The sequence below is a fragment of the Haemorhous mexicanus genome, chromosome 7 (assembly GCF_027477595.1).
Source record: "Haemorhous mexicanus isolate bHaeMex1 chromosome 7, bHaeMex1.pri, whole genome shotgun sequence".
Classification (NCBI taxonomy): domain Eukaryota; kingdom Metazoa; phylum Chordata; class Aves; order Passeriformes; family Fringillidae; genus Haemorhous; species Haemorhous mexicanus.
The window spans coordinates 16492880-16520435 of NC_082347.1; the positions used below are offsets into that span (position 1 = coordinate 16492880).

Here is a 27556-nt window from a genome sequence, read left to right on the forward strand (position 1 = left end):
CCTGGTCCCAGTCTGTAGATGTGAGTGTCTGCAACACGTCCAGGCTCCTGCCCAGGCAGGATGTGCTCTAAGCTGAAGGAGATGGAGGCAGGAGGTTTGCCCCCAAAGCATGGCAGCCCCTAACAAGGTGGGACAGCAATATCTGGCCTCTGTGGCAGAGGGACTGCACAGATGTGTGAATTACCACTGCTGACATACTCTGGGAAACCCATTTGAGCTCTTAGACAGCTGAAAATGAAGGAACTCCTGACTACCACCTACATTTAAGAGCCAGCACTAAATGGAAGATAGGTTTCTCTAGCAGCCTTTGCTTCAGAAAGTTTTTCAGTGCATCTCCTAGACAAATTAGCTTTAATTACTCTCTGGCATTTTATTCTTCAAAAATGAACTAGAGGAGAGGGATCATTGCTTACAGAAAAAACCCAAAACCCTGAAGATAACCTCTCAAAGCTGTTGTGAGATACACATTAAATAGAAATATATTTAATTCAAAATTCTAACCAGATTGACTACACTGACAACTAAAATTGGGTAGGAAGTGATTTGAACTTTGCAGGAAAGTGAGGGCAGCAATGAGGTCTTTATAAAGTATTTGCTGCCATATATTGCTACCATATCATCCATCTGCACCTTCTCCATTTGGAATCCAGAAAAAGGCTGCACTTTTTAAGCCAAATCTTATATCTCCAGTGGAAATAATTTTGGAAAGTCTTTCTCCAGTAGAAATAATTAAAAAAAAATAAAGAATAACTTCTTAAGCTATAAAAATATATATCCTTTTTCCTGGTAATTAATTCTTTTGGTGTTCATGGAAATCACATTAACTACTTTGATTTCTATTGGCATTCATGAGGAGGCCATGTGTAACTCCTTTACTGGTCTTTTGGTAGTTTAACCTGAATAAATGAGTGCTTGTTATAATTAGTTTCAGTAGCACTTTATGGCCCTTTCAGAATCTTCCACTTTAATGCAGTAATGATGCCTCATATTTGTGTAGCATCTATAACCTATAAAGCTCAAAATGGCTTAGGAACATTACAAGAAGAGGCCTGAAACATACTGAAGTGAAACTTGCTAAGGACACAAAGCAAACCATACAGCAAGGGGGAGAACAAAATTGTGGAATTTTGGATTTTGGATTGTGCAAAAAATGCCCCTCTCTGTCCGTTACAAAACTAGCATATGTTAATACTCAGCTAGATTGTTTTGGCATTTTTTCAAAATGATTACAGGGAATGTCTATGCAGTTCTTTGCACTCAGAACTGAAACATCTACACTCAAGTTCAGAGGTAGCTGACAGAAAACGAGACTACTTAATTATCTTGTTGATGAGCCAAAGAATCCATCAGGGAAGGTGATATGCAAGGTTCCAGCTTTTGGATTAAAATGGTTCTTGCAGGGCTGGTTTAGAGTGTGGGTGAGCCTCAGGTCAGCCTGCAAATGACCACATAGATAGATAGACTCTGACAAAGGCAGTGAGCAATTTTGGGGAATTATCTTCCAGTCAGCTGGGGTCTTCAGGCTGCCAACATCCAAAAGCATGATCATGAATCAAATTACTTAGCACTAAGTAGGTAAAGTTCTTGCTGCAAAGAAATTAGGATTTCATCCTGTGAATGTATCATTGTGAGTGCAGAAATAACATCCTGAGGGTTCAGTCTGGAATGATTCAGAGCCACCAACATGTGCAGTTTCCAGAGAGACATAAAAATCAACATTTTGCATTGACTGGACTAAATCAGTCCACAGATGCATTCATTAAACCTTGTGAAGGTGGTGAACACCAGAGGCAGAAATGAGTTTCCCTTACATGGACTATCATGTCTCTGATAATGCATCAGACAGCTCTGGGTGGATTAAGAAGCTAAATCACACCAGATACAAAAGCCATCATACTCATACTGCGTACACTGAAAAAGAGGACCTGGAAAGCACAAGTACCTTGAAGGTTAACACCTTGAAGCTTTCGTAGTCAATGGCAGCAGAATTTTCCACTATTATTGTAACCTGAGCCTCATTCAGGACAGTTTGAGGAACCACTCGAAAGATGCCACCAGGTCCAACAAGACGGAGGTTGAATTTAGCATTGGCTCCCTGTTGATAAAAGCAGATATGACATTGATTGTTTTCAGTAATGTCACATTTCTTACAGCCTAGATTGCTCTGTTTCTTTGAACTACATAAAATGAGAACGAGCCTTATTGCTGAGAGCCCTCTGCTGTCCATCCCCTGGGCAGGAGATCACTAAGAAGCTTAGTTGTATAATCCCTCCAGCCCTAGTCACAAGACAGACACAGCTTTTCTTAAAATAGATTGACAAGCTTGGTTATTCTTTCAGTCATAATGGAAAAACCCTGCAGCAGGCCTGGCTAAGAGAAGAATCTTGTGGCAAGCAGCCTTGGATTTTGTGCCACACACTGGGAGATAGACAGAGATGACACCATGTGCATATTGGCAGAGAAGTCCTGCCTCCTCCTGCTTCCTACCAAGGAAAGACAACTGAACTGCTCCAGTAAGGACAACACAACCCTCACAAAGCCAGCCTCACAGAATGGTTTGGAAGGGACATTTGACATCACCACATTTCAACCCCCTTGCCACAGGGGGATGCAAACACCAAATCTTTTTGAAGTTGATGGACTTGTGGGGAGAGAAGAGCTCCACTTGTGCAGGACAAAATCTGACACACACTTGACAGCTCCAGGTGAAGAGAGAAGGCAAATCCCCTTACACAGATAAACCTTCTAGCCAGAGAGAACATGGGAAGCAGCAATATCTAAAAGGTTGTCATCACTTGTATGCAAGTTGGGAAGAGTGAACCAGAGCCAGCTGGCCAGGCTAATTCTTTTAAACCAAACTGGAGCATGTAAGAGAAAAGATGAAAGGGGGGTCCTCATATTTCTGTCTTACAGGGAAGATGTGAAAATGAGCTGAGCCTACCTCACCAAACTCTCTGGGTTCACCAATTTCTCAGTGTCATGTTTACACTGTGACAAACAGCCACATTCACTGCCTGCCTGGTGCCATGCTCTGCCTGTAGCATGAATCTTGAGATGATGAATTTCTAATAATTACTTTCAAACAGGACAACTTTACTTTCAGCTGTATCCCTGGAGAGCTTGTTATGAGCAGTTCTTGAGCAGCCCTAGCTCATGTCAAGAGAAAAAGTATTCAGCAGTAGTGCCTTAAAGGAAACAGAATGATTTTGGATCCAAACTCAGTGGTCTGTGTTGTTTGGTCACACAAACCCACTCCCCAACTACAAAGGTGATAATGGGCTCTCTTTTGCTGGGTGGTAAAGCCAAACACACAAAGCCAGAGCTGCTGGGCTATGGAAAATAGTGCTGATAGGATGAGTGGACAGTCTGACAATACAAAGTCAGACAAAGTCATACAAATGGTGTGGCACATGGGACTGTATATGACTAGAAGGGTGGCATGGGACAGGGAGAGAACTGCCTCCCTCCAACAGCTGAGTGATTTCTGCCACTGATGCCCACGGAACCCCGATCTGCTCAGAGCCAGCCATGCTGCTGCATGTCATCAAGCAGCCAGCCATGGAACTGGAATGGGAAGGAATAACTGAGGGAACAGCAGCACTGAGTCCTAAGCCACTCTGAAAAGGTCTGGGAGAGAAATTTCTGTATAATTTTCTTGCAAGTAAGCATGGCACTTCCATCAATCTATAAGCCTAAACCAGACCTTATCCACAGCTTCCTCCTCCTCACTTGTATCATCCACTCCCCCAAAACAGTCTCTAGCAGCTGTAACAGAGACAGACACATATTTAATTTTCTTCTCTACAGAATCATCTTGGATGGAAGGGAAAACATTCCATTCTCTGCCTTAGAAGAAAAGCAACCCATCCCCCACCAGAGTGATGCCTTACACTGTATGAGGAAGCTTCTTGAGAAATCTATACAGTGTATTTATCAGTGTTTTCTGCTTATTTTGTAGCCTAACTTGCAGCCTGAATATTTTGTCAGCCTAGATATATATTTTGTCTCTAAAGAGAAGAGATGGGTTTTGTTTCTCCCCTTCTGCAGCACCATCCCCCATGACAATAGCAGAAGAGACATAGAGCTGCTTTGAAAGCAGTCATTTATCTGCTCGCTGCAGAGCAGCGGGAGGGAGGGGGAAGAAGCCAGTGGGTTTGATAAAGTACAATACCATCAAACCAGCACAATACTGAGCACAGTTACAGAAGAGAGTTCTTTCCAATAGTAATACAATTGTCAGATGCATTAAGCTTTCTTCTTGTCACTACCTAACCTGAGGCTAACTCAGATGGATGCCATTCATACAGTATTTAGCTTAGGGGTCCCTATAGCAACCACTGCCATAGTACCTAGAGGTATCCCAGGTCAGTTAGACAGCAGGCTGAGATGGATGGAATCTTCTTTCCTTTTCCTTGATCTGGTAAGAGTTTGGCTCAGGCATAATTTTTAAGACTACCTAAAAATATCATTCCAGTGGGAATGATTAATCAAAGCATGCACTTCAGACCTTGACTGTAACATAAGGGCCAGAAGAAGATACAGACAGTAATTGCACCTGAAGTTACTAAAGGGCTTGGAACCTCCAAGAAAATCTTCAAAGGGAGTATGTTCTCAGACAATACACTGGCAACTATGAACACAACCAGCAGTTAGGGAAGTTCATGAGGAATCTTCAACTTCTGTTGCCACAAGACCTGCACTGCAGGCTTAGGACCACCCTGCCCATTGGCATAACAGTATATGACAGACTAACTGAACTCCTGGGTCCAGTCTCTCTGTGTTACCACTACTACCTACCACTACTTTGTCTGTCCTAGGCTTTTAGGAAATGCAGGTGAAACAGCTGAGTTTCTAAAATGACATTTCTCCATCCGAGAGCTCTTTCTAGTCTTTAGGAAAATAGGACAGGAAAACTGAAAATTTCCATTTACCTGATCTGAATCATTGACTGTAATCTTCAATCCCCGTAAGATTTCACCCTCTGGGGGATGCTCATACATGGTCAGCTCAAACCTGTTCTGGGGACCATTTTCTCCATAGAATGTTGGTGGATGGTTGTTGAGGTCCACCACCCGTATGGTCACCATGGCAAATGTGTGCTCAGAGATGTCTCCTTCTTGACTGACTTCTGATGCCTGCAGCAGGCAAGAGGAAGAAAAGAATGATGAAACAGTTTTCTCCTTCTTCAGATTCATGTTCAGGTATTATTCCACAGGTACAAAGCACTCTAACTTGTAGGAAGATTCATAGACTTTTATTTCTCTAAACCTCAGTCCATTTCACACTGAAGTTTATGATGATTAGAAGATTATGGTAATAAACCAGTCCCAGTAGAGCCCCAGTTGATTCTTCCTCTAATTTTGTCATCTTAGTAGCTCACTCTGGGTGAAAACAGTTCTCTAAAAGCAATCCAATAAAGGCAAGGTAATTGCTTGCCTTAAGTGTTGCTAGAATAGAAAAGGAAGACAATGTTTAAATTTGCTGTGGTACCACAGACAGTTCATTGTCTCATTGCTGCAAGGACTTCAGCCTTTAATACTGTGAGAAAAAACTGTACTTGTGGCATTTAGGTAAAAATTTGAAAAAGTGCATTTTTTTTTTTTTTTTTTTTGTTGAGATTCAGTCTCCAATTCAAAATTCTGCTGTGGTGTTTAGATGAGCTTAATTTAAGGTGGATATAATTTAGGCAGACAAGCAAACCTGGGTATTTTTCTGAACCATAAGATCAAATCTGTCTGGGTTTCAACCACTGCAACATTCATTGAATTTAACCTAAGACATTTCTTCTGCCAGGACAGAAACTGGCTGGTATTTTTGGCCCAACAGCTATATCTAACATGCCTTTTTGCTCAAAGGGCTCAAGACCAAAGGCACTTTCTCCAAAGACACTAGTCTGGCAACTGAGGAGCCTGTCACTGTATATGCTGGGTAATAAACCACCCTTTTGGTTCCTCTAGAAGCTTTTGCAGCCTGCATGAGCTCTGGGTCACCACACACATAATTAGGAGATCAGAAAAGCTTGGAAGGCTTTAACCCATTCTGCATCTGGGGAATGGTAGCAGAATGCAGTGAAGCAGAGCTGAGAGAGGAAGAAATGGTGCCTGAGTTTAACTGAGCCCATGAGAACTCTGTGTTCTCCCAGGCAGCTGTTAGCTGTACCTGCCCTGCTTGAGCCCAGGAGCAAGCAAGTGCCTTTGGGGGTGCTACACACTGGTTCTGGCAGGGTGCAATTCCTCAAAGATGCCTTTAAGCCAGTATTGTCCATATCACAACAATAATGTGCAGTTCCAATGTGCTGGAGAAAACTGATACAGTCTTCACAATTTAATTCTGCATTTTTAAACAGTTTTTCTTTAGAAACTGCTTAAAATAACACAGCCTGTCATATGAGTAGTGGCTCATCGAGGTGTTAGCTCATCAAGGTGTGAGCATGTATTTGTGTGTGGCTGAAGAGTGCCTCAGGAGTGGATGCTGACATAGCACTGCATGATCTGGCCCTCTCCTATTACTAATCATAGATTTGACTGTTACCTATCTCATAACATGGAAGTTTCAAGACATTAATTCCCAGTTTAGCAATAAAATCTGGTAACACAGAGAACAGGTATCTATGGACTGTAAAGGACATTGATTCTCTAGCCTCAGAGATGAAATTAGGACAAGATGATTTCATTTGAAATAAATAATTTGAGATACTAAATATCTCAACAATAATATCATAACATCAGCAATTAGTGCTGCTTTATACTATCTGGCACTCTGCTCAAATATGGTAGGTAATTTCTGAAACAGTTAAAGTTAGCTATAAATTGAACAATTTTGGACAATCATGCCTACTCATGGCATTTTAGACCAATAGTCTAAAAGTGGCCACAGTACCTACCTTAACTTTTAGTTCATACACTTCTTTCTTGAGCTGATTTGGGCTTTTTATCACAGAAATGGCTCCAGTTGTGTTGCTGATCTCAAATGAACCTTCACTTCCTGCAATGAAACCAAGATGCTCTGGTTACATGCCACACTTTCTTTCTTTGAACAAGCATGGGCAAATCAACTATACACTTCAGTAAGCACATCTTTGTCCATATGTGTAACCATATATATCAGTAGATCTGAAGCCAATCTTCAAAAATGAAGCATTTCTATCACTGGTCTGAGATGAAAACACAGATGAGGGCGTAAAAGGGCTTCCTCTCCTAGGAACAGCTCAGTGGAGTCCTTCCCTTATGGGCAACTGTCAGCATTTTCCTCTTCTCATCCTGCTTGGGCTCCCCTCAAACCTCAGCATCCAGACATGCAAATTTGGTATTAGTTTTTATTATGCTGCCTTCTTTATATGCTGGTTTAGACAAAAATAGACATTTGTCATTGTAATTAGCAAATGCTTAATTAAGTCTCTGAGAAAGAAGAATATTTCTCTCACTAATATCAGCTAAGGTGAGAAGTCTGACAATCTGCCAAAAAGAAAAACAGTCACTTCCCTCAGACAGCATCTCTGGAGTAGTGTCTTCTGGTCTTAAACACTGAGTTGTCAAAAAAACGCTTTCAGCCTGTTGCAAGGCTACCCTGAGCAAAAAGGGGTTTTTGGAGTATCTGGGGTAAACCCCAAGGTTTCTGAACTGAGGCAGAGTCTGACAGAGGCAGGACAGGGCTGCAGGCTGACTTTGCTACTGCTACACAAGTTCCATTGGTCTGGAGAGAGTAGATAGCAGCTCCAGGCAGCAGTTAATTGAGATTTCTGTATTTGTGCTGAAGCAAAAGCCAGCTTGCAGAGGGGCAGCAGTGTCTCACCAGGATGTCAGGAACCATCTCACATCACAGCCAAGGGCAGGCCGGTGCCCAGGAAGGGCAGCCCTGATGCTGCCTCATGTACAGTATTGGCCACATCCTGTGCTTTGTGGCAGCCTACCATTGAAAGGAAAAGAGAGGAAATCCCTTTAAATGTAGGAGATCAAGCCTTCAGAAATAAAGGATGATGACCCCAAAGCCCAGTCATTTTTCTTTTCCTCAAACTCATTTCAAATGCTGATTTTTAAACCATCTGATAGTATCCTCTTCTGCTAGTACCTACAATAACTGCAACTTCATTACAGCACTCGAGACACAACATTGAACAGATATTGACTCACAATACCCAATTATTAAGATACATTGGCCTGCAAAAAACATTCTGATTGAGAAGAAGCTTAAGTCAATAGTGGTTTCAAACCACCATACTTTATGTTATTGTCTAGTTATCCCAGGGAAACTGGTAACCTGCAGTACAGGTATGTGTGTTCCTCCAGATATTTAGAAGATTGGAGCATTTCCTGTCATTATTCCACACTTCTGGGATTAGACAGGCTTTTTAAGAGCAAACAACTTCCTGTTTGCTCTTAGTGTTTTCTTATCCTTTAACATCCCAGCCTGCAGTTATTGGAATAATGGCTCGTCAAAAATAATGCCAGCATCTGAGGTGCAGGAGTAGAAACCTGTTGCAATCTTCTGTTCTCTGTTTTTCAACTTTCTATGCACTAAAAACATATTCCCTTCCCCTCTTTTCCATTTCACAAAAAAAAAAAGCCCTTTGTTAATGGGCATGAAAATAGTTTGCTCTCCATTATTTTGTTCTGCTTATCTGTTATCCCCTTCCATCTTCCTTTCCCACTCTTTCCTAAACACTTACCGTTTATTTTTATCCCAGAGAACCCTTTTGGTCCTTGTCTACTTTCTTTGGCAATCCAGTATCTTTTCTCATTAATCTTACTTCCCTTTGACATTTTCCCTGCTTCTGCCTTCACTTGTTCTCCTTATTTAATTTCTCCCTTGTTTAGCATATTTTCATCCCACTTACTTGTTCTTGCTCCTCATTTTGCACCTTTCTTTTTACCTTTTCTCATTTTCTATCCATTGTCTTCTGCGACTCTCCTTTCCTCGATGTTTCTACCTTTCTTTTACCTGTTTATTTCCTCACATTAAGAAGGAACCTCAGCATGGGTCTCTCCCAACACAAAACACAAAAACTCTCAATACCAACACAAAAACTCAGCTGTATCTCTCTGTTCTGGCAGCTTAGATCACTTAACACAATGAAGCACTTACTCCATAGCTCTTCAACTACACCTCAGATTTCTCTTAGGAAGTTTTGGGATCTTTCACACCTGTGAGTTGAGGTGCCCAGTTGCTACAGCAGCCTTGTTTTGGAAGGGAGAGTGTATAAAACTCAAAATCCCCAAAGTTGGAGCCTGGAGTTTAGTTGCTCTAAGCTGTTGCCTTCACCACTTAATGAATCACCAATTCCACTAAGTTTCACATTCATGCTATTAAAAGATGTGTGACAGACACTCTCAGAATAGCTCATGGAAAGCATTAATCTTCAGATAACATCTGTTTTCTTCCACTTCAGTGTAAAACCAAGGTCTCTTCACTGGTAAATATAATTTCTTCCAAGAAATTAGAGGTTTAACTGTTTAGCCACTTTCATCACTGTATTAATAAAAATATCCCTCCAAATGCCATGTCTGGGTCTCCCAATGAATTCTCTCACCTCCCAGATTAAGTGATAGAGATGCTCAGAAGAGTGAATGCATCTCCCTTCACACTTTCTGAAGTGACAAGCTACTGATGCCTAACAAATCAGCAACATTAACAGCTCCAAACATAGTTCTGTGAAGAAGATGCTAAAACTCACTGAATTGAATCTTGGCTATTCTCTGCTAGACAGGGTGCTGAAGTTCTCTGAGGTACCTAACATTATTTCCTGAGATTTTGTCTCAGGTTTATTAAACTCTAGCATATTCTGTTCTAATTTAATGCCAGATGGAGTTTTGAGTACCCTTCAAATTTCATCTAAGACACGCCTACTCACCATTCACGATGCAGTAATGAATACTGTTAGGCTTTCCTCTGTCTCCATCAAGAGCAACAACAGTAAGGACCTCAGAGCCCTGGGGAGAAATGAGAAATCACAGTCTGTGTGCCGAGATCAGAGCAGTGAAATTGCAACTGCACATTAATAAACTGAACTCTTTTTCTGCAGTGAAGTGCTGAGGGCAGAGTGGGCACTTGTGCCATACTGGGAGCACAAAAAGGGCCAGTGCCCACTGCTCTGGGTGTGAAATGGCTGCAGACCCTGCATGGCCATGGGTGCCTCAGCCCTGGGGGCTGTCTGGTCACAGGAATGGTTGGAAGCTGTGACCAAGGACACCTGCCTGGAGCCACAGATGTGGAGAGAGGATTTGGAGCAGCCAATCTGAAAACCAAAGTTTAGTTTGAGGCACTACCAAGATTCCCTCTGGCTGCTTCTGTGTAGGCTTCTGTGTCCCACGGCCACACAGTGTGCTGAGACACAGAGGCAGCTGCCAAGAAGTCATTGGGTCACTTTGGTCCTTCCTAATTAAGTTCAGACAGGCAGTAGAAGCAAACAGAGATCACAGAGCAACTTGGCCCACAGAACATCTAGGGCATAAAATTGTGATGAAAATGATGGCGATTTAACTGCCCTTAAACCTTCACTGTCTGTCTTTCTGCACAAGTAACGTGGCCGTGGGCCATACGTATGGAATTTGTGTACTGAGGACCATTTGCTCATGTGACTGCTCCTATCAGCTCAGAGGGATGATGAGTGTCACATTAAAATGCTCACCCAAGTGGCAATGAGCTGTACAATTCGGGCCTCTGAACTAAAGGTCTACTGTTTGAGGCTGCAGAACCGGAGAACATTGAAGTAACTGTCAGTGAATCACAAATGGCAACAAGGAACATTTTCATGACAACCCTTGAGTGAATTTTTCAAACAAGAGCAAGGCTCTGTTAAAGCAACTGGAAATACAGAACTGTGTTTATTATCGTTTATGCTGGAAGCAGCAATAAAATCTGCCTACTGGGCAAAATGCAGTGCAGTCCCTTTGAGGGTGACAGAGTACTTGTAAATCCTGACAACTCCACCAAGGAGAAACGAAGCAAGTTTACAAAATTAACACCAAATGTACAAACACCACTAAAATCAGCTATTGCCTCTTTCTCTGTGGAGCTCGTTCTAATGGCAAAGCCCACACAGGGAAGAACTGATTCGTGCTTCCATCATTATATCATAATGGTAAGTTATGAGCTCAAGCTGGATGTAATTAACATTTATTGATTCTCATTTCCATAGTAAACACTAACTCCTGTGTGCACCTGATAGTTATTTCAAGATCTATATGTAACCATGCAGAATAAATCAATATACATAATATCATTCATTTTAAACACCTGCAAAGTACATGAGCATCACTTCTCTGCCCTGCTGAAATGTAACAGCCTCTGCAGTGAACTGCAGTATATAGTCATGCACGGGCTGCAGTGCACATTTCTGGACAGAAAGGTAAGACACAATCTTTCCTGCAGCTCAAGGGAAGGTCAAATGAACACAGTGCAATCACACTGCTAAAGTGATCAATAGCCTAATGCTGGATAATTTCATGGGTAGATACCATTTCTTGCCCTATATATGAAGAAAATTTTAATTAAATCTTATGGATCAGGGTGAAAGCTGATCCATACATAATCATGTCACTACTAAGATATAGAGAAAATTCATTAGTTTGCAGCTTCAAGAATATGTGGCTGAAAATGACTGGTTCTCCTAATTATGTCCCTGCTTGACTGATAATCTGGTTAAGTTTAGACCTAGGAGGCTTTTTTGGCCCATCCTGCCTAACCAGCCATCACTGTAGAAAGCATCCTACATTTTGGGGATGTCAAGGTTGCTTATCCCCAGGGGATGCCCATGGGACAACACAGAGAGTCTGGAGTATTTGGGCATTAATTCTGTCTGCACCTTGTACAACCAGCTGTTGGTAGCAGACTGATCTGAGTGAGAAAATGAAAGCACTGTGGGACCACAGAGCAAACAGACACACAAAAGCTTTTAAGCATGATGTGTTCAGGTGAGGTGACTGGCAGCCTGCTTAAGCCTTCAGCCAAGTGCCTCTGGAGGTCTGAGCTACACAAGAGCTATTAGTCACAGTCTGGGTTTAGACCAATGTAAATGGGCAGAATCTTTTTTGACTTCAATGAAAAAACCAGGAAGCTTTGCATGGCAAATTGGCAGTAGACATAAGGAAGAGTAAGTGTGAGATTTGGTCAGCTGAGTTCACCTAGGAGTCAAATCAGAGTTTAGGTCCCATTTCCAGTAAAGCCTATGCCAGAAACCTTAGGGCCATTTTGAGCAAGATGGGAAAGGCTGTACTTGTTCTCCCATGTATGAAACCAGAACTTACTGCGACTGTGTCCTCATAGACATATCCATAGTAGGGAGTCCCGATGAACATAGGAGGGGTGTCCTGAACATCCTCCACATTGATAGTAACTGTTGTTGTGGCTGAGAAGACTTTGTTGTCTCCCCTGAGCTTCCCACCACCATCCTAGAAAAGAAGTCATTGTCAGATGCCTCTGCTGAAGCATGCCTGCAAATCAGCTGAGGCATTGCATGGACCTCATGAGCCTTCAGAAGCAAAGTTCCAGGAATCCTTTCCCTCTCTGAACATATAGATTTAATCTGTGCTGCCCTATTCCCTTCTCTTTTCCATTTGTCCTGCTCTCCCTCTGATTAGGAAGACAGCTTGCAGTGCCTCATGAGTAATTTTTTATATTAAAAGGGATTGAGCCAAGACAGTCATAAATGGTCTCTAGAAAAGGGACAGGAAATTCAAGGGCTTTTTCAGGAAAAAAGAATGCTAGAAACTGATGCAAAAGTTAGTGACCAAGGTCTACAACTTTTCATCCCTCATATAGTCTTGTCATGAACACAAGACAGTGCACAGTAGCAAGGTAGTGCATCTCTGGAGGGAAATAAACAGTGTACATGCTCAAAGTCTCCTAGGAACTCCAATGTGATAAAGTGCAAGCACAGAGGAGCTGTGCAGCCAAAACCTGCGAGACAGCTACACTGTGTAAGCAGTCTCTGGGGACTTGGTACAACCAGCTCTGCACCACTGATACAGCAGAGCCAATTAGAAAGACAACTTGCTATTTCAGAAGCTTTTAACACCCTCAGTCTCAGAGCACCAACTGTAGGTCAGTAGTCATGCTGGTGTGTAAGAGTGTGAATTGTTCAACATGTCTGCAGTACCAATTCTAAAAATTCCAATTTTTTTTGAAAAGACACACTGATTTTTTTTCTTCCTTAGTGCCCCAAAGGTAGAATTTAGGCCAAATTTTTTTACTCCTCCTCAAATGAGCCTTGGCTAAAAATACATTAAAATGTCCATACATTTTTTTAAAAAAATATGAGCAACTCCAAGTCCCCATAAATTACAGCAAAATTGCCCTCTTTTCACCCATGTAAGTCTGTCTGTGTGAAAGGTCCCCACAGGATGGTGAGAGACTTCAGAATCTATAAACTTTTAATGCCTGTTGGCATGTGCAGTCACAGGCACAGTACTGCTGGGAAAGACAGTGGCAAAAAGGGATGTACAGCAATATTTGCAGGATTTAAATAAGCTCCTGCCACAAGGCAGCCGGGAAGTGAAAAAAGAAACATTCACAGATATTTCCAGAAAAGAAATCCATCACTTGTGCTGTGCTGGGTCTAGCTGTGCCCTGTGTCTTACTGTGGGTAGTGGCTGTGGCCCGTCTGCCTGCCAGGGGTCTGTCCTTGTGGTGGTAGGGCTGTGCCCTGGGCAGCATTAGGAGCCCTGAGCTCACAGGCTGATGCTTCTTGAAGCCAGGGCTGGATACACCAACCTTTCACTTCTAGGTGAATCCCATGGCACAGGGGACATAAAGGAAATGTGGGAAACCCCCTCCCAAATCCTCCAGATGTTGATCAGCAGCAGACACCTGCTACCTTTCCTCCCTCATCTTTCCACGTTACCCCCTACACCTCCAGATGTTACAGCAGGAGTAACTCTGCTGCCTCCACGTTTCAGCAGCACTTGCATTCAAACTAATTGGTCCCACTCAAACACAACACCCCACCTCCTCTAGTCTCACATAAAAGCCTTTTACCTTGGCTACAACCACAACAAAATGTGTTCTTGATTTCTCGTAGTCCAGGGTGACCCCTGGTTTGATGCGCAGGACGCCGCTGTGACGGTCTATCGTAAACTTATTAGCATGGATGTTCTAGAAGGAAAGAAAAGAAGAAACAGCCAGAGATTACACATATGGAGATAGGTTTGCCATAGGGATTCATCTTTTATTTCACCTGCTAAGGGAGAAGACTAGAATAATGATATGGTTTGGGTGAATAATGCATTTGATGAATTTCACCTCTGTGTTTATGAACAATTCATGAACCAACCACACGTCTCTCATTATTCAGAATAAAACAGTTACTTGTAATGTAGATTTTTAGAATCTTTTAGTATTTAATTGTGAAAACTTACATTTTTGGTTAACTCAGTTAATTGCATGGAAAGAGATAGGGAGACTTAACAGAAAAAAAGATGAAGGGAAAAGGAACAAAAAAAGAAATGGTGTTACCCCTTAGTGTTTCGAAGTTCTACTGGTTTCAAAAAAAAGCAGGAAGGTTGCATGCATAGATTATTGTCAAACACAGTGGTGGTCTGGTGATTTTTGTGATGTACAAACAAAATCTAAAGGACACCTGATTTTAAAAAAGGCATAAAAAATGCCTCCCTCCATTCTTCTGAACTGGAGATATCTGTGCAAACACCTCTGTTCCTGTATCCAGGCACAATGGCCACTGTCAGATAATCTTGGCCATTTCAGCAGACATCACCACCTGCCTTTATCATACCTACAGAGAGCTTTTCTCTGTGCAGCTTGAGGATTCTGAGACTGTGCCCAAAGACATGGCAAGATTTTTTCAACAAATACACATATTTATTATCCTTTTTGTCACACAAATATATTACAAACTAGACAGAGTTTTGAAATTCCTGCCTCTTGGTCCATAGACTATCAGCTCTCTGGAAAAAGCCCTGTGCCAAATTGAATCCTACACATGGATCATAATTTGTGAAATCAAAGCTAAATTTCAACAAGGCACTCAAGGTGTTCTTTCACAGTATGCCCAAGCTCTTAACAGGATTAGCTTTAGTGCTATGTAAATATCTTCTAACTTGTCTTCATATTCTTATCCAAAATTAAATATTGCAACAAATTTGCTTTGTTTATTGTTTGCTTTTTTTCATGTTTCCTCTTGAATAAAGGGAACTGCAGGGAACCTGATGAAACTGCCTGTAGGAAGAGGGAATTTGAAGGACGTAATGCAAAAAATTGCCCTTGTGGCATACAGAAGATCTGTAATACAGAAGTTTAGCTTTAAATCTGGTGCCCTTTCAGTTATTCACCAGTGAGCAACAACTGAAAGGGTGGTTTCAGGCAGTCACTGCTTTGTCAGGGAGAAGATTTAGTACCTCTCATTTCACACTGTGATCCAGGTATCAATTATGCACCAGCCTGCTACACTAAAGGGCACATTTATGTTTCCAGTGTGTTTTGCTCCCTAAGAAAGCTATTTCATGCTTTAGAAATCCCATAAGCATACAAGATTACCAGCTAATCTTGCTCTCCCTGTCACTCCAAAAGAAGGGCCAGTAAGAGCCCTGCCATGAGGGGTCCTGCTGGCAAGCACAGGAGTGGAGTGTCAGTGGCAACTCCAACTCCCCTTGCTGCCTGCTGGGTCACCCTTGGCTGCTTGCAATCAAACAACATCCCTTCTGCCAATGCTTCTTTTCTAGTGCATGGTACAAAATTGGTCCTATAGGCGTTGGCAGTGCATTCAACCCCCAAAATCTTTTTAAAATCTGCTTTCTGAAATCTCAGTAAATGAGAGACGAGTTGTGAGGGTACTGACAATACTTTACCTGCAAGAAGTAGGTGATGCTTCCTCCAGAACCCGTGTCTTTGTCTATTGCCTCAATCTTAAAGATGCTGCTGCTGGAGGGAGTGTTCTGTGACCAGAAAGAGTTAGCAGAGTCACACAGAAACAGAAAACCAGGTGAGGTAAAAGAAATGAAAAATGAACATGCAGGGAGGCAGAAAAAGAGAGTGATGGTGGAAAGAATGTAAAAGCACTGAGGGAACCAAAGAGCAGAAGGGAAAGAGGGAAGAGATTAAAACTGGAAAACAAGAAGAAACATCTTGTGAAATAAAAATAACAGAACATTTTAGCTAAGACTGGGTATATCCTATTCCCACTGTATTCAATTCTAAAAACTCACATTGACTCACATCTAGGAACTTACCCCAAAAACAGCACACCTTAAGTACCTACAGACTTACTCCCCAAGTTTGCAGTGAATATTAAATATCTACCCAAACCCTAAACAAAAACAATGCAAGTCTGTCCTGCACAACTTGTTATTTTACTGAAAACATATTAGCCCCTGTTTACATCCTAGAGAAGTATATTTCCAGCATGCAAAGGAACTTCACCAACCTCTGGGACTTGGACTATGTAAGGTGTGTTGATGAACTCTGGGCTCTCATCATTGGCATCCATTACAAGGATCCTGACTTTTTCAGAAACCTGGAGTAGAATATGAACAGCATATTATGACTCCCATTATTTATGAATCCCATTATTTCCTTTTTACAGAGATTTCCAGGGCAGTTGTGCCTGTAGGAGGCTCAAACATCCCAAATATTTCTTGTAATAATCTCAATTAATTTCTTTGAGATGAGGAAGAGCTCTAGATTCATCCAGTCTTGTAGATAAGAAGAGGGTCCCGCTTTTGTGGAACCTCTAGTGATGAAGCCCACATCCTCCTACTGGCAGACTGCCATCCTGGCCCTGACAGCATCAGTTCATAAATTAAAAATGCCAAGAAAATCTGTGGAAATAGGACTGGATTCTCAGTGCCTCAAATAAGTCCTTAATGATTAGACATGAACAAAGCTTTATCTAGCAGCAGACAAGAAACCCCCCGCCACCTTAGCCCAAGCAAATCTTCTTAACATCATGCTAGAGAAACACTGTGGGGGTGGGGACAGGCAGCTCTTGGGCACCCAACACTAGTTCCTATAATGTCACACGTTTCTCCAAAAAGCCTCCAGATCTTAGGCACAAATCCGACTGTGCTGGCAGTGAAATTTCATAGGAAGCTGCTGTAATTCTGCAGGCTGCTAAGTCAGTATTTCAGCTCACACTTCATTGTAATTATCCTCAAATAGCTGAGCAAGGAGATGAAATGAGACTTGAGTAACTGTGAGTTCAGTGGCTCTTGGAACAGGAGGTAAGGCTCTAATGAGATTATGTTTTCTGATCAAATGAGATGGTTCCTTTAAGGTAATTTAATAGGAGTAGGTTTATGAGGACAGACAGTTTGACAAGCTACATCATAATTAAATACTTACTGTACTCAGGCCATCTGAAATACTGACAATAACTTCAATCTCATCTTCCCTCTGTAAATAAAGAAAATTCTTTTGTAAGAGAGAGGGTGTTTGTCCTGATTGGAAAAGGGACTGCAGATTTAAACCTGTCTAGGTAGGCAGATGAAAGTAACAACTAATATCACAGAGCAATCCCAGCACAGGCCAGGAAGATTCCTTGGAAACTCCAGCTCCTTGAACCTTCTGTGGCTACTGTCAGGAGATGGTTGCTCTGGTAATCCCTCTTGCTTCCTAAAGTGCTCATAAAAATCAGTCACCTTTCTCAAGAAATGTTCCCTAAAATGGCACTTTGGTTAAAATTGTTCTGTATTAGCGTACAGATTTTTAAAGTGCTTACCAAATATTGCATAAGCTTCTCAGTGAGGAGATATGAAGAGTTCAACGCCTTATTCCCAGAATAAGGCTGGCTTTAGGCATCTTTAACCTTTGGCTAAAGGGCTATGATGTACTAGAGGAGTGTCCTGAAACACTGCTTATACAAATCTCAATGCTTCTTCCTAATGACAGGAGAGACCTCTGTCTGAGGATTTGATGACAGTAGCTGCCCCAAAGCTCTTGATGGGGTGTGGGTCAGGGAAGATAAGAAATAAAGAATATACTTCTCTTTTGAAAAAAGCTGGACAGACAGCTGCTGAAAAATTTGATAGCAATGTTGGTGGCACAAGTCAACTGGAATGCATCATGATGGGTGAAGTATAATGTCTTAGAATTGCAACATACATGCTTCAGGGGCTAATAAACTGGCCTTGTCCCTCAAAGCCTCAGATCAAATTAAACTGAAAAATTCCACAAACACCTGGAGTGGTGCCATTTGATTGTACCTCTCTGTCAAGCTCCTCGATCAAAGTAACATTTCCAAGATTCTTGTCAACAGAAAAGTAACGCCTTGATCCAGCTTCATAGGTCAGGCCATATGTCACAGGATCTCCTTCTGGGTCAGTTCCATTCAGAGTGTACACGTGGCTACCTGAAAAATTGATATTCAACAGCATTTCCCTGTGGTTATTTCAATCAGTGAGTGTTTCACTGGTCTGTTCCTTAAGAACCTGGACTACCCTGCAGCAGGAAAAGGTTTTGTCAATCAAGCCCATTTCCTGGGAAATATGGATAAGCAGATAGTTCAATAGTCCTGATGGCAACTGTTTAGCCAGCTGGTTAAATTGAGTTCATCAGTGCTGGTTTCTGTCACTTTAGGCCCTTTCCTGTGGAGCTGCATCCAGGTCAATACTGTTCATACCCAAGGGTTTCCATAGGTGACAAGCTCTTTGCCAGCTCTCAGCCCAGGGGAGCCAGAAGTGATGCTGTTGTACAAGTGGGTGACAATCTCAGCAGCACCAAAAGGCCCTCAAAGATCTTTTCTTTGTAGGAGCAACAGAACTGCAAACTAGCATGCAGAGAATCTGGCAATCTCCCTTCAGGGAGAGCTCCCTCAGGATTAGATCTGAGCTCTGGAACTTGGGAGGTGCAAGGACATTTCATACTTTCCCACTTTCAGAATTAATTGATGCAAAAGTCTTCTTTCCTATTTCACTCCCACTCATTAGCTCTCTCTCATTAGATTCTTTACTTGACAAACCCACTCATGCTCATATAAATTATTACATTTTTCAAACTCATCAATGTATTTCCTTCAGGAGCTGGAGAAAGATTGTTATTTGTATTTTTATACATTGAGAAGTTGGTGCCAGTTTTTCCACCAAACTGACTTTGTGTATTATCAATGATAATTCCTGGGGGAGTTATAACACTCATATTTTCAAAGCATGGTGAGTTAGCATTATTTTTTTGACTTACATATCTGTCATTATATTATGCTTTAACACCTTCATCTAAATAACTTCAAGCCGTTTACAAACACCAGTGAACTGAGCCTGAAATATAAAGCACTGTTGTTTCCTTCCTATCTGCTGTGCCTTGGGTAAGTTACCTGAGACATTCAGGTGTGAGAGGTTAAGCACAGAAACTGCTTTACATCTAACAAAGCCCTCTGCACTGGAAATACTGCAGCAAGTGACTCACTGGTTACCAGTGAGTTTTGCTCATGCATGTAACCCAAACACAGGATGGAAGGATCCCTGCTAAGAAAGTCAGCATAAAGTTAAGGAAGAACACTAAGGCTCAGTTTTGAACTACTCTGGCCCTGAGTTTGACAGATGTTTAATTCAGTACTCAAAAGTAATAATTTTTTCTTCTCTCCTCTCTTCATAGATCACTGACCAGATCTGTAAGTTTGTGTTTAATTCTAGACCATTGCCCACACCACTCACAGGTCAGCTTCTCAAAGGTTTCCTCCATTTTGCAAGGCAACCTTTTGGACCTCATTTGCTTCTTTCTTGGCATTCAAGTAGTGAAGCTGGTCAGGGGCCTTTGTGGCCATAGGACACGCAGCCAGTGGTGATATTTGCAAAGCAAGGCTGTCTTCTTGTCATAGCAAGAGATCATACTAAACCATATGTGCTCACTTAGGAGTAAGCTCTGTTATGATAATTATCAGGGCAATATTTGGGCACCTTTGTACAGAAAAATGTTATATTGCAAAAACCAATGCACCCACAAGAGCACTAACAAGAGATCCTTGTTATGAGCTGGTTCAGCCAGCCAACAAATAATCAAGACTTGCAAAAGAGTTCACAAAACTACAAAACATTTTTCCACATTTTTCTTGTACTTTTTCTTCAAAACATAATGGAAAATAACAGCACATCTGTAACTGTGATCACTGAAAATTATTAGGGAAAGACAATGAGCGGTATGATGAGACACTTCTGACTGTAACAACTCTCTAAACACAAGGAAACACAAGGAAGTAACTGGGACTGATATAAAATAGTATTCTGAAAAAGACATCTGCTTCCTAATACAACTATCTATAGATGAGACAGAAATTTGAGAACTGTGGAGGATTCTGCAGCACCAGCACTGACTCATTTATTCTTGTTTTTCAAAATCTTTTCAAAGTCTTAATATCACAGCTGGGCCCAGTTGGAGATTTAAGGTGTCAGTTGTCATCATCTCACTGATATCCTTATAAATATAGTGCTTTTCTGCAGCCTTTTTTTGGTCATTAGTTGTCTCTACTTCCCAGTTGTTTTCTGCTCTTCTTACTACCTTTTCCTGTCCCTTGCACTTGACACAATGCTGGCTGTCCTGCCTGTTTCTAGCTTGTGTGGATGTCTGCAGCAGCTGCTGAGCAGTGCTCTCTGGGCTGTGGAGAAGCAGGATGGACACCACATCTGGGCTCTCAGAGTCTGAGAGCAACCACCAGGCACAAGGTCTCTGCTGTGGCTGCCCTGAAATACCAATACCAGCAGTACACAAATGCAAACCACTCCTCAGGGGGCACAGGGCTGGAGAACAACAGACTGAAAGTTTATGTGAACCCATTTAAACCCAGGCTGGTTCTTTAAATCGGTTTTCTTTCCTACACTTCTTAGAATTTTCTTATAAGTAAGGCAGGAACTTTCTTGCTGCTAAATGGGAGTAGAAACATTGATATTGGTACAGACTGAGATTACTGAGCTTTATGAGCAAGTAATGATGGACTTCATTGATCCTTACACTGGACTCTGTTTTTTAGCTAAAGCTGATACTTCATTTTTCATAATACAAAACACTTGCATGCCTTTTAAATTAGATTGTGGATCCAAATTTACTTTCTAACTCATTATAATTCCTTATTTTTTCCAAATTGTAATTTCACTGCACAGTACCCTCCATATCATTAACACCCCCAGGAACACTTCTCACCACAGCGTTAATGCCAATTAAAAATCTGTTCTCAGTGTGCTGCCTCTACTTGCTGAAAAGAAAATAAATGAAAAAGACAGATAAAACCTTACCAGAGGATACCAAGTAAATACCCTCTCCCTGTCATAAAAATATGGGAATAGAAGAGTCTTTACTTGAGGATATGGCAAATGCCACAGTTAGAAGAGCTGGAGACTCTGAGTACCCAGAGGATCATGCAGCAGGCTGGGACAGGGGAGTCCTGGGGTGCTACTTGCTGCTTCCTGCTGTGGCTTCCTCCCACAAGCCATGCCAGGCTTTTTCTCTCTGTTTTTCCTATTCCACCTCAAAAGTCATTTGCTCTCTGCTCTGCCACTTGGGCTGAATGGCTGGCTCGTGATGTCATTGCCCCATTTTAATTCATTTTTGACTCAAATTTAATCACAATTTCTGCCCTAGGCTCTGGGATTGGTTTTGCTTTCTCACAGAAGACACACTCTCCCTCTCTGTTGTGCAACACTCAGCAGTCAGATCCCTTCCCTGTCAGTTAAACAAGCCAAGCACATTTTGGATTCATGCTCAGTCCTGCCACTGTCCTTGGCCAGCACAGCTGACAACTGTTAAGAAGATGCTGAGAGGGACATGCATGGCCATGCTCCCAGGACAGGACATCTCTGTTCCTAATGTCACAGCAAATACCACCTTGCCCGGGGTCACATGTCTGCTCTCTGCCTGTCTCAGACTAGGGCCCACTTCCCCAGCAGAAGAGGAGATGGACAGTTAAAGCTACAGAGAGCTGTTTTCACACCAAGCTCACCCCAAGCACAGGCTCATGGAGGCCATGTACACACACCATGACTACCCCAAAGCCCCTTCCCCATTCACCCTCTGCTACTGCTCCTTCCAGACCATGCTCAGGGGACTCCTGCTCCCTCCCTCCCTGCAGCAGCTGATGCAGCAGCCAGCTGGCAAAGCAGAGACATGGCAGCATCAGCAGCAGCCAAAACACACCCTGCAGCTGCCAGTGCCTCTCCTGGGGAGATGGGATATGGCAGCCAGGGCTCAGCACGGGGCTCAGACCATCACCCCACAGACAGCAGCAATATGTCCCTGCAGCACCCATGGCAACCAACTCCAAGGAGAAACCATCTGAGTGCAATTTTCTGATGTATCTGCAGTTTCTGTCAGAAGAATCTAAATAAAATTGAAGGCTGTAACACCTGTGAGTCCTCAGAGCATCTCTGTGCAGTGCTCAGCTCTGCCGGGGGCTTTGCTCTGTGCACACTGGCACTGCCGCAGGGGTGCAGAAGGCAGGCTGTGCTTAACACTGCTGTTCTGGCAGCTCCCAGCTTGCCTAGAGGTGGACCAGGGTGGCAGAAGCAAGGGAAGAATGATAGGTACCACAGGGGACAAGAAGGCTCTCCTCAGTCAGCTGCGAATGATGGGAGGAAAGGAGACCAGCAGCATGTAGGAATAGGGCAAGCTTGAAGGATGGAGGGATCTGAAGGGGTCAGTCACCCAGTGGTGAGTAGGTGGCAGCTGTAGCTTTGATCAAAGAACTGCCACTGCAAATTGGCTTTTAATGGAAGAAGTGCCTTCTTGGGGACAAGGGAAAAAACAGAAAGGGAAATTCAAGGAGATCATGCAGAGATCTACAATGCACTGATGATGGTTGGGCTTTGAGAGAGTAATCAACTTAGGCCTTCTGAGTATGCTTCAATCCCCTGCTCTGCAGCTGTTCCCAGCCCCACCCTGTCCCCACCATGAGGCTTACAGGGATTATGAGGTAAGATGAAACAAACAACCTGAAATAGCATCCCACTCCTGCCTTAAGACCTTGATTAGGAGCACATGCACATTTTGTATGTACACATGCAAAGAGCAAATTACCCACCCGCCCCACCGAACTACAAACACCAAGTGCTATTTCCGTTCATAACTCCTCCCATTCTTCTTAAATCTGGCACTGAAAGGGGCTGCTGCTGTTCTGGACCCTCTAACCCTGAGGGCTTTCAAGCCCTGCAGCAATAAATAGGATCTGGGAATCTGCAGGTAGTTTCAAGCATTCATGCAGAAATTGTACTTGCTGTTTTTATGATAGCCTGGTACACAAGTTACAACTATCTGTAAATAAGCAAAAGTGGACAAAGGAAAAGAAGGTAAAGTTAAGGAGGTACAAGAATGGTAATGTGTTCACACAGCTGCAGAGCTGCAATGTCTCTTTCTACAGCCACACATAGACTCCATCATGTCCTTTCAGTGCTCCCAAATGTTCCATGTCCCTTGCCTACAGATGTCTGGAAATAAAACTAACACATACTACTTTGCCAACCACTTGCAATCTCAGCAGGGTCAAAGACTGTAAAATTTTTGGAGGTTTATTAAAGTTGCTGTCTGTGGCACTGCACAGATCAGACACCAGCTGCTGCCAAGGAAAGCATCCTGCCCATGACTCCAAACTCTATGTAAGGACAGGGGATATCTAATAGCAACCTGTCCATTTTTGCAGCACATAAACCTGAGTGAAGCCATCCAGAATCAAACATATGGAAGTTTTAGTTCCCCTGTTTTGTCACCAATCATCCTGCTCAACCTGAGAGACAACTGTGGGAGTGTGGATGCTTGGGACTGCACATGAACATGGGAGACCAGATGCCTTCTCCTGCTTCTGGAGCAGAACATAGGAGGTGATGAAGAACAATATTCTCCTCTGCAGTGCCACAGAAAAGGGCCAGCCTGGTAGCCATTTAGCACTGAGCTCTGGCACAAAGATCTGGCTGTGGTCTGATGCGAACTCTGCTCCTCTTGCCCTGTACAAAGCTGACAGCACACCCAGCACTGCAGCACTGAAGTGTCAGTGCTGTTTGTGCCCTTCTCTGTGAATGTCTCTGCCAAAGCCTCCCTGAGGAGTGGCTATGCTGACACGGGCAGCAGCAGTTTGCATTAAGCAAATCCCAAGCAACCATGTTCCAATGGAACTTCTGAAAGTGCTTTCAGAAGAGAGGACCTTGCAGTACTTAGGGCTGTTTGTCAAGGTGTTCTGAGAATTAGCCCAAAGAAGCACTGGAAGCTGTATGACAAAGCAAAGCAATCACATTTGGTCTTCTCAAAAGTAAGGTCTTATCTCTCTTTCCCAAGGGTTTCTACAGGTCTTTTGGAGCTTTCAGAGAGAAGCTGTTTCTCTCTTGTCTTTTAAAGCACATTTACACATCCAATTAGAAGTAAAGCCAGCCAATTTAAACACATGTAAGCACATTCCGGATGAAGCTAGTAGGCAGGAAGCACGGCAGCTCTCAAGAAAGAGCAGCCTGAGCTTTATCACTGCTGCAAGCAAAGCACAAGCTCTCCAGAGACCTCTATGTTCCTAGTCTGGTTGCTAATGTTACAAAAGCACATATAGAAGCCCATTACATATATCTCATTATTCTTACTCAGGCTAATTAGGAGAGCACTAACACAGGCTCTGATCCCTCACACTGCTGTTTTGCTGTTTGTCAAGGCACAAGTCCTGTTTTTGGCTGCTAGAGCACCAGGTCAGATGCAGTGGAAATTACTGCTGTACTTCACTGCTGCAGGGAGTGCTGTCATCTGAGAGACCATGTGGTGCTGCAGTCCTGATAGGAGGGACATTTTTCTCATGCTGTGGCTCTGTGCCATCTTTATCTCCTCATCCCCCACACAGGTGCCTGGAGGCTCCCAGTGGTGGCAGGCAGAGGCTGGCACCACACCAGGGACTTGGATGGCAAGTGAGCCTGAGCCAGCTCTGCCTGAGGTTTCAGTGGCAGAGCTGGCAAGCAGCACCCCAAACAAACAGAGTTGGGGGTCCCATTTTGTGGCTGTCTGGCATTACAGCCTTATCTACAGTTGGACAAGTGATTCCACTGGCTAATCTAACTCCAGCTATCAGCAGAACCGTAGGGATTGCCAAGATTGAGCTAAGTGTGGTTTCCATGAGAATCCAGGCAGAAGTATAGCAAAGCAGCTCCTTGGTCTGCCTCTGGCTTTTGCAAGTGCCATTACATAACTACATTACTGTTGGCCTTCAAGCTGGGGTTTCCACTTAAGCTTGACCAAGCTTATAGCAAATTCCTGCTGCATCATCAGCAAGCTCCTTTTAAGTTCATTGTCAAGATGTGTCACTTCTACACTATGTGCTGCTTCCCCCCTCCTTTCTCAAGCTGAGCAGGTAAAGGAGAATTTGCTGCTTCCAAATACCCTCCTCCTTACCCTCTAGCAGGCCCAGTGTGGGTCTTAGACAGCATTAACACCACCAGGTCAGAAATGGAGACTTTGAGCAAACCCAGGCAGCTGCTTCCCAGCGCTGAGTGACCTTGGTCTGCTTTAAGAAGGTGTGGGTGGCAGTGTCAGGCTGGCAGAGCAGGCTGTGCCCTCTGATCCCTCCCTCCCCCTGGCCTTCCCCAGCTGCCTAAGCCCTGGGAGGGGGTGTTTGGCTGCACCCCCTGTGCAGCCATATCTCTGCTCTCTGCATGAGGCACGAGTAAAGGGGTGTTTTGGTACCCAGCTGGCATTAACTAAATATTTTTCTGATTTAGCCTGTGAAAGCTAAAGATGAACAGAAGAAAATCCTAAATAAAATTTCAGTGCAAAGTTTGAAGTAAAGGTGATGTACATCACTTAATATATATATATATTTATGTCATTGTTTAGGTCTTAGGAGATTATTTTCCCCCCACAGAACATATTGATTATAAATCACCTTTTGTTCTTATTTAACTTTTCTTAGTGCAACTACAGGTAAAAGAAACATAAATAGACTTGCCTCAGAGTGCTGAAATCTGAAAACTGTTTTTGAATTTTCAATTAAAAAAAACCTTTTTAAAAAACATCAGTTATTTAGACAAAACAATTTTCACTGCAAGTGGAAACATTTTCTACCTTTTGTTCATACATATTAAAAATGTGTTTAGAAAAAAATCAAGTCCCTTAGTTTTTCAATGTACAGCTTGCTTTTATCAAGGCTGATAGCCTAATTTCTAGTAATTTTTTCTTCTCATAAGCATTTATAGAATTGGTAAGAAGCCTCCCACCATGAATTTATTTCTGACCCCAAAGGTCTGTGCTCTGAAGCTGTGAATAGATTGGCAGACAAAAAAAGAGGGAGCTAGAATTCATGTTTTAAATCGCAGCTACAATTCAAACATGTCACTTTAAATTGAAGCCAATTAAAAGCTTGAGAGAAAAACATGTAAGATCACATCAAATAACAACAACCTACAAGAAAAAAATATATGTTAATCATAAGAGCAAGCAATTCCAGTTTCACAGTTTAAACAGACAAATTTTAATACTGACCAACAGGCGTGTCCTCCGAAAGGCTGAGAAGTGCCATGTTCCCATTTGTGCTTCTGGCTCCATTATCAAAAAAATAGGGGGCATAATTTGCCTGAACTGCAATTAAAACAAAACAGAAGCCAAACAAAAGCATTTTGTAGGTGACAGTTATTTGGCAGTCTCAGTTACCTGACTCTCAGTAAACAGGAGCTGTTTAGGGAATACTAGGAGTGCATAACACACCCAGTTGCTGCAGTGGACTTTCAGAACTGTATCTGTGTAGATATTTTTAATAAAATTACTTCTACATGCCACTGTGCCAGTATTTACACAGCAGGAGATAGAGTATATAAAAAACCTCCCAGCCAACAGAAACAAAACAAATAGCAGGATCTCCCTTAAAAAAACTCAACCAGTTCCAGACAGCTTCAATGAAAAATGAACTTTTCCAGCTTGTAATGATGGAACACCTCTCCTCTACACATACAAGCCTGAAACTTTCCCAGTGCCTCGGTACCTTACCCAGTATTCTTACCCAGTGTTCTAAGCAAATCCTGCCTTAAAATTATGCCTACTACATGAGCAATTAGCCATAATTAAATACTTACTTGCTGCCAGACAACAGCAAAGTTTAAAAAAAAACAAAACAAAAAACAACAAATTAGTTGTCATTCTACCAACTGACTGTTAAGAGATTCAAAATAGCCCATTTGAAACAAAACTGCAAGTATATAAACAGAGAGGGTAACATTTGCACAAGGACCAGTTGCCATGGAAAATATTTCAGAACAACATCACCACATCAGTAAGGATAACTACAGGATTTAAAGTTCTGCTTGTATTCTCCTATACTTTTACTTAACAAAGTGATTATTGTACTCACCCAGGCAAACATGCACCAAACTGAGAAATAAGGAGGGGATGAAATGCCTTACATGCTTCATCCCACTGAAGAAAGAGCCAACTTCTTCTGTGTTATAAGGGCTTGGGTTTTGTTGGTTTTATTTATTTTTATTTTTTTTATCTCTCTGAAACATCCAGGAAAGTGCCCTTCAGACTGATGGAGCAGAGAAATGTGGAAGAGGCAGTAACAGATGCTAAGATGTTAAGCGGATGACACGTCTTAATTTCTGAGGAATTTAAAGAAGCTCCTTCCTACCACCTAATTAGACCAATTACTTTGCAGGGAGCTGTGGGACTCATCTCTGAG

General features: G+C 42.5%; 1 protein-coding gene across 2 annotated transcripts in view; it reads right to left on the minus strand.

Annotated features, from left to right (window-relative positions):
* CDHR1 (cadherin related family member 1) overlaps window positions 1–27556 on the minus strand; it is a 55505-nt gene that overhangs the window by 17721 nt on the left and 10228 nt on the right. Inside the window, exons 2-12 of one of the 2 annotated variants that reach the window (XM_059851232.1) lie at window positions 26368–26463; window positions 18150–18295; window positions 17290–17340; window positions 16373–16462; window positions 15798–15884; window positions 13972–14088; window positions 12243–12386; window positions 9848–9926; window positions 6884–6984; window positions 4932–5135; window positions 1943–2095 (exon numbers count right to left, since the gene is read on the minus strand). In XM_059851232.1, coding sequence (XP_059707215.1) covers window positions 1943–2095; window positions 4932–5135; window positions 6884–6984; window positions 9848–9926; window positions 12243–12386; window positions 13972–14088; window positions 15798–15884; window positions 16373–16462; window positions 17290–17340; window positions 18150–18295; window positions 26368–26404 — 1209 coding nt within the window. In that variant the 5' untranslated portion in view covers window positions 26405–26463. Of the gene's footprint in view, window positions 1–1942; window positions 2096–4931; window positions 5136–6883; window positions 6985–9847; window positions 9927–12242; window positions 12387–13971; window positions 14089–15797; window positions 16008–16372; window positions 16463–17289; window positions 17341–18149; window positions 18296–26367; window positions 26464–27556 lie in introns of both variants that reach the window. The other variant, XM_059851231.1, reaches the window with a different exon arrangement.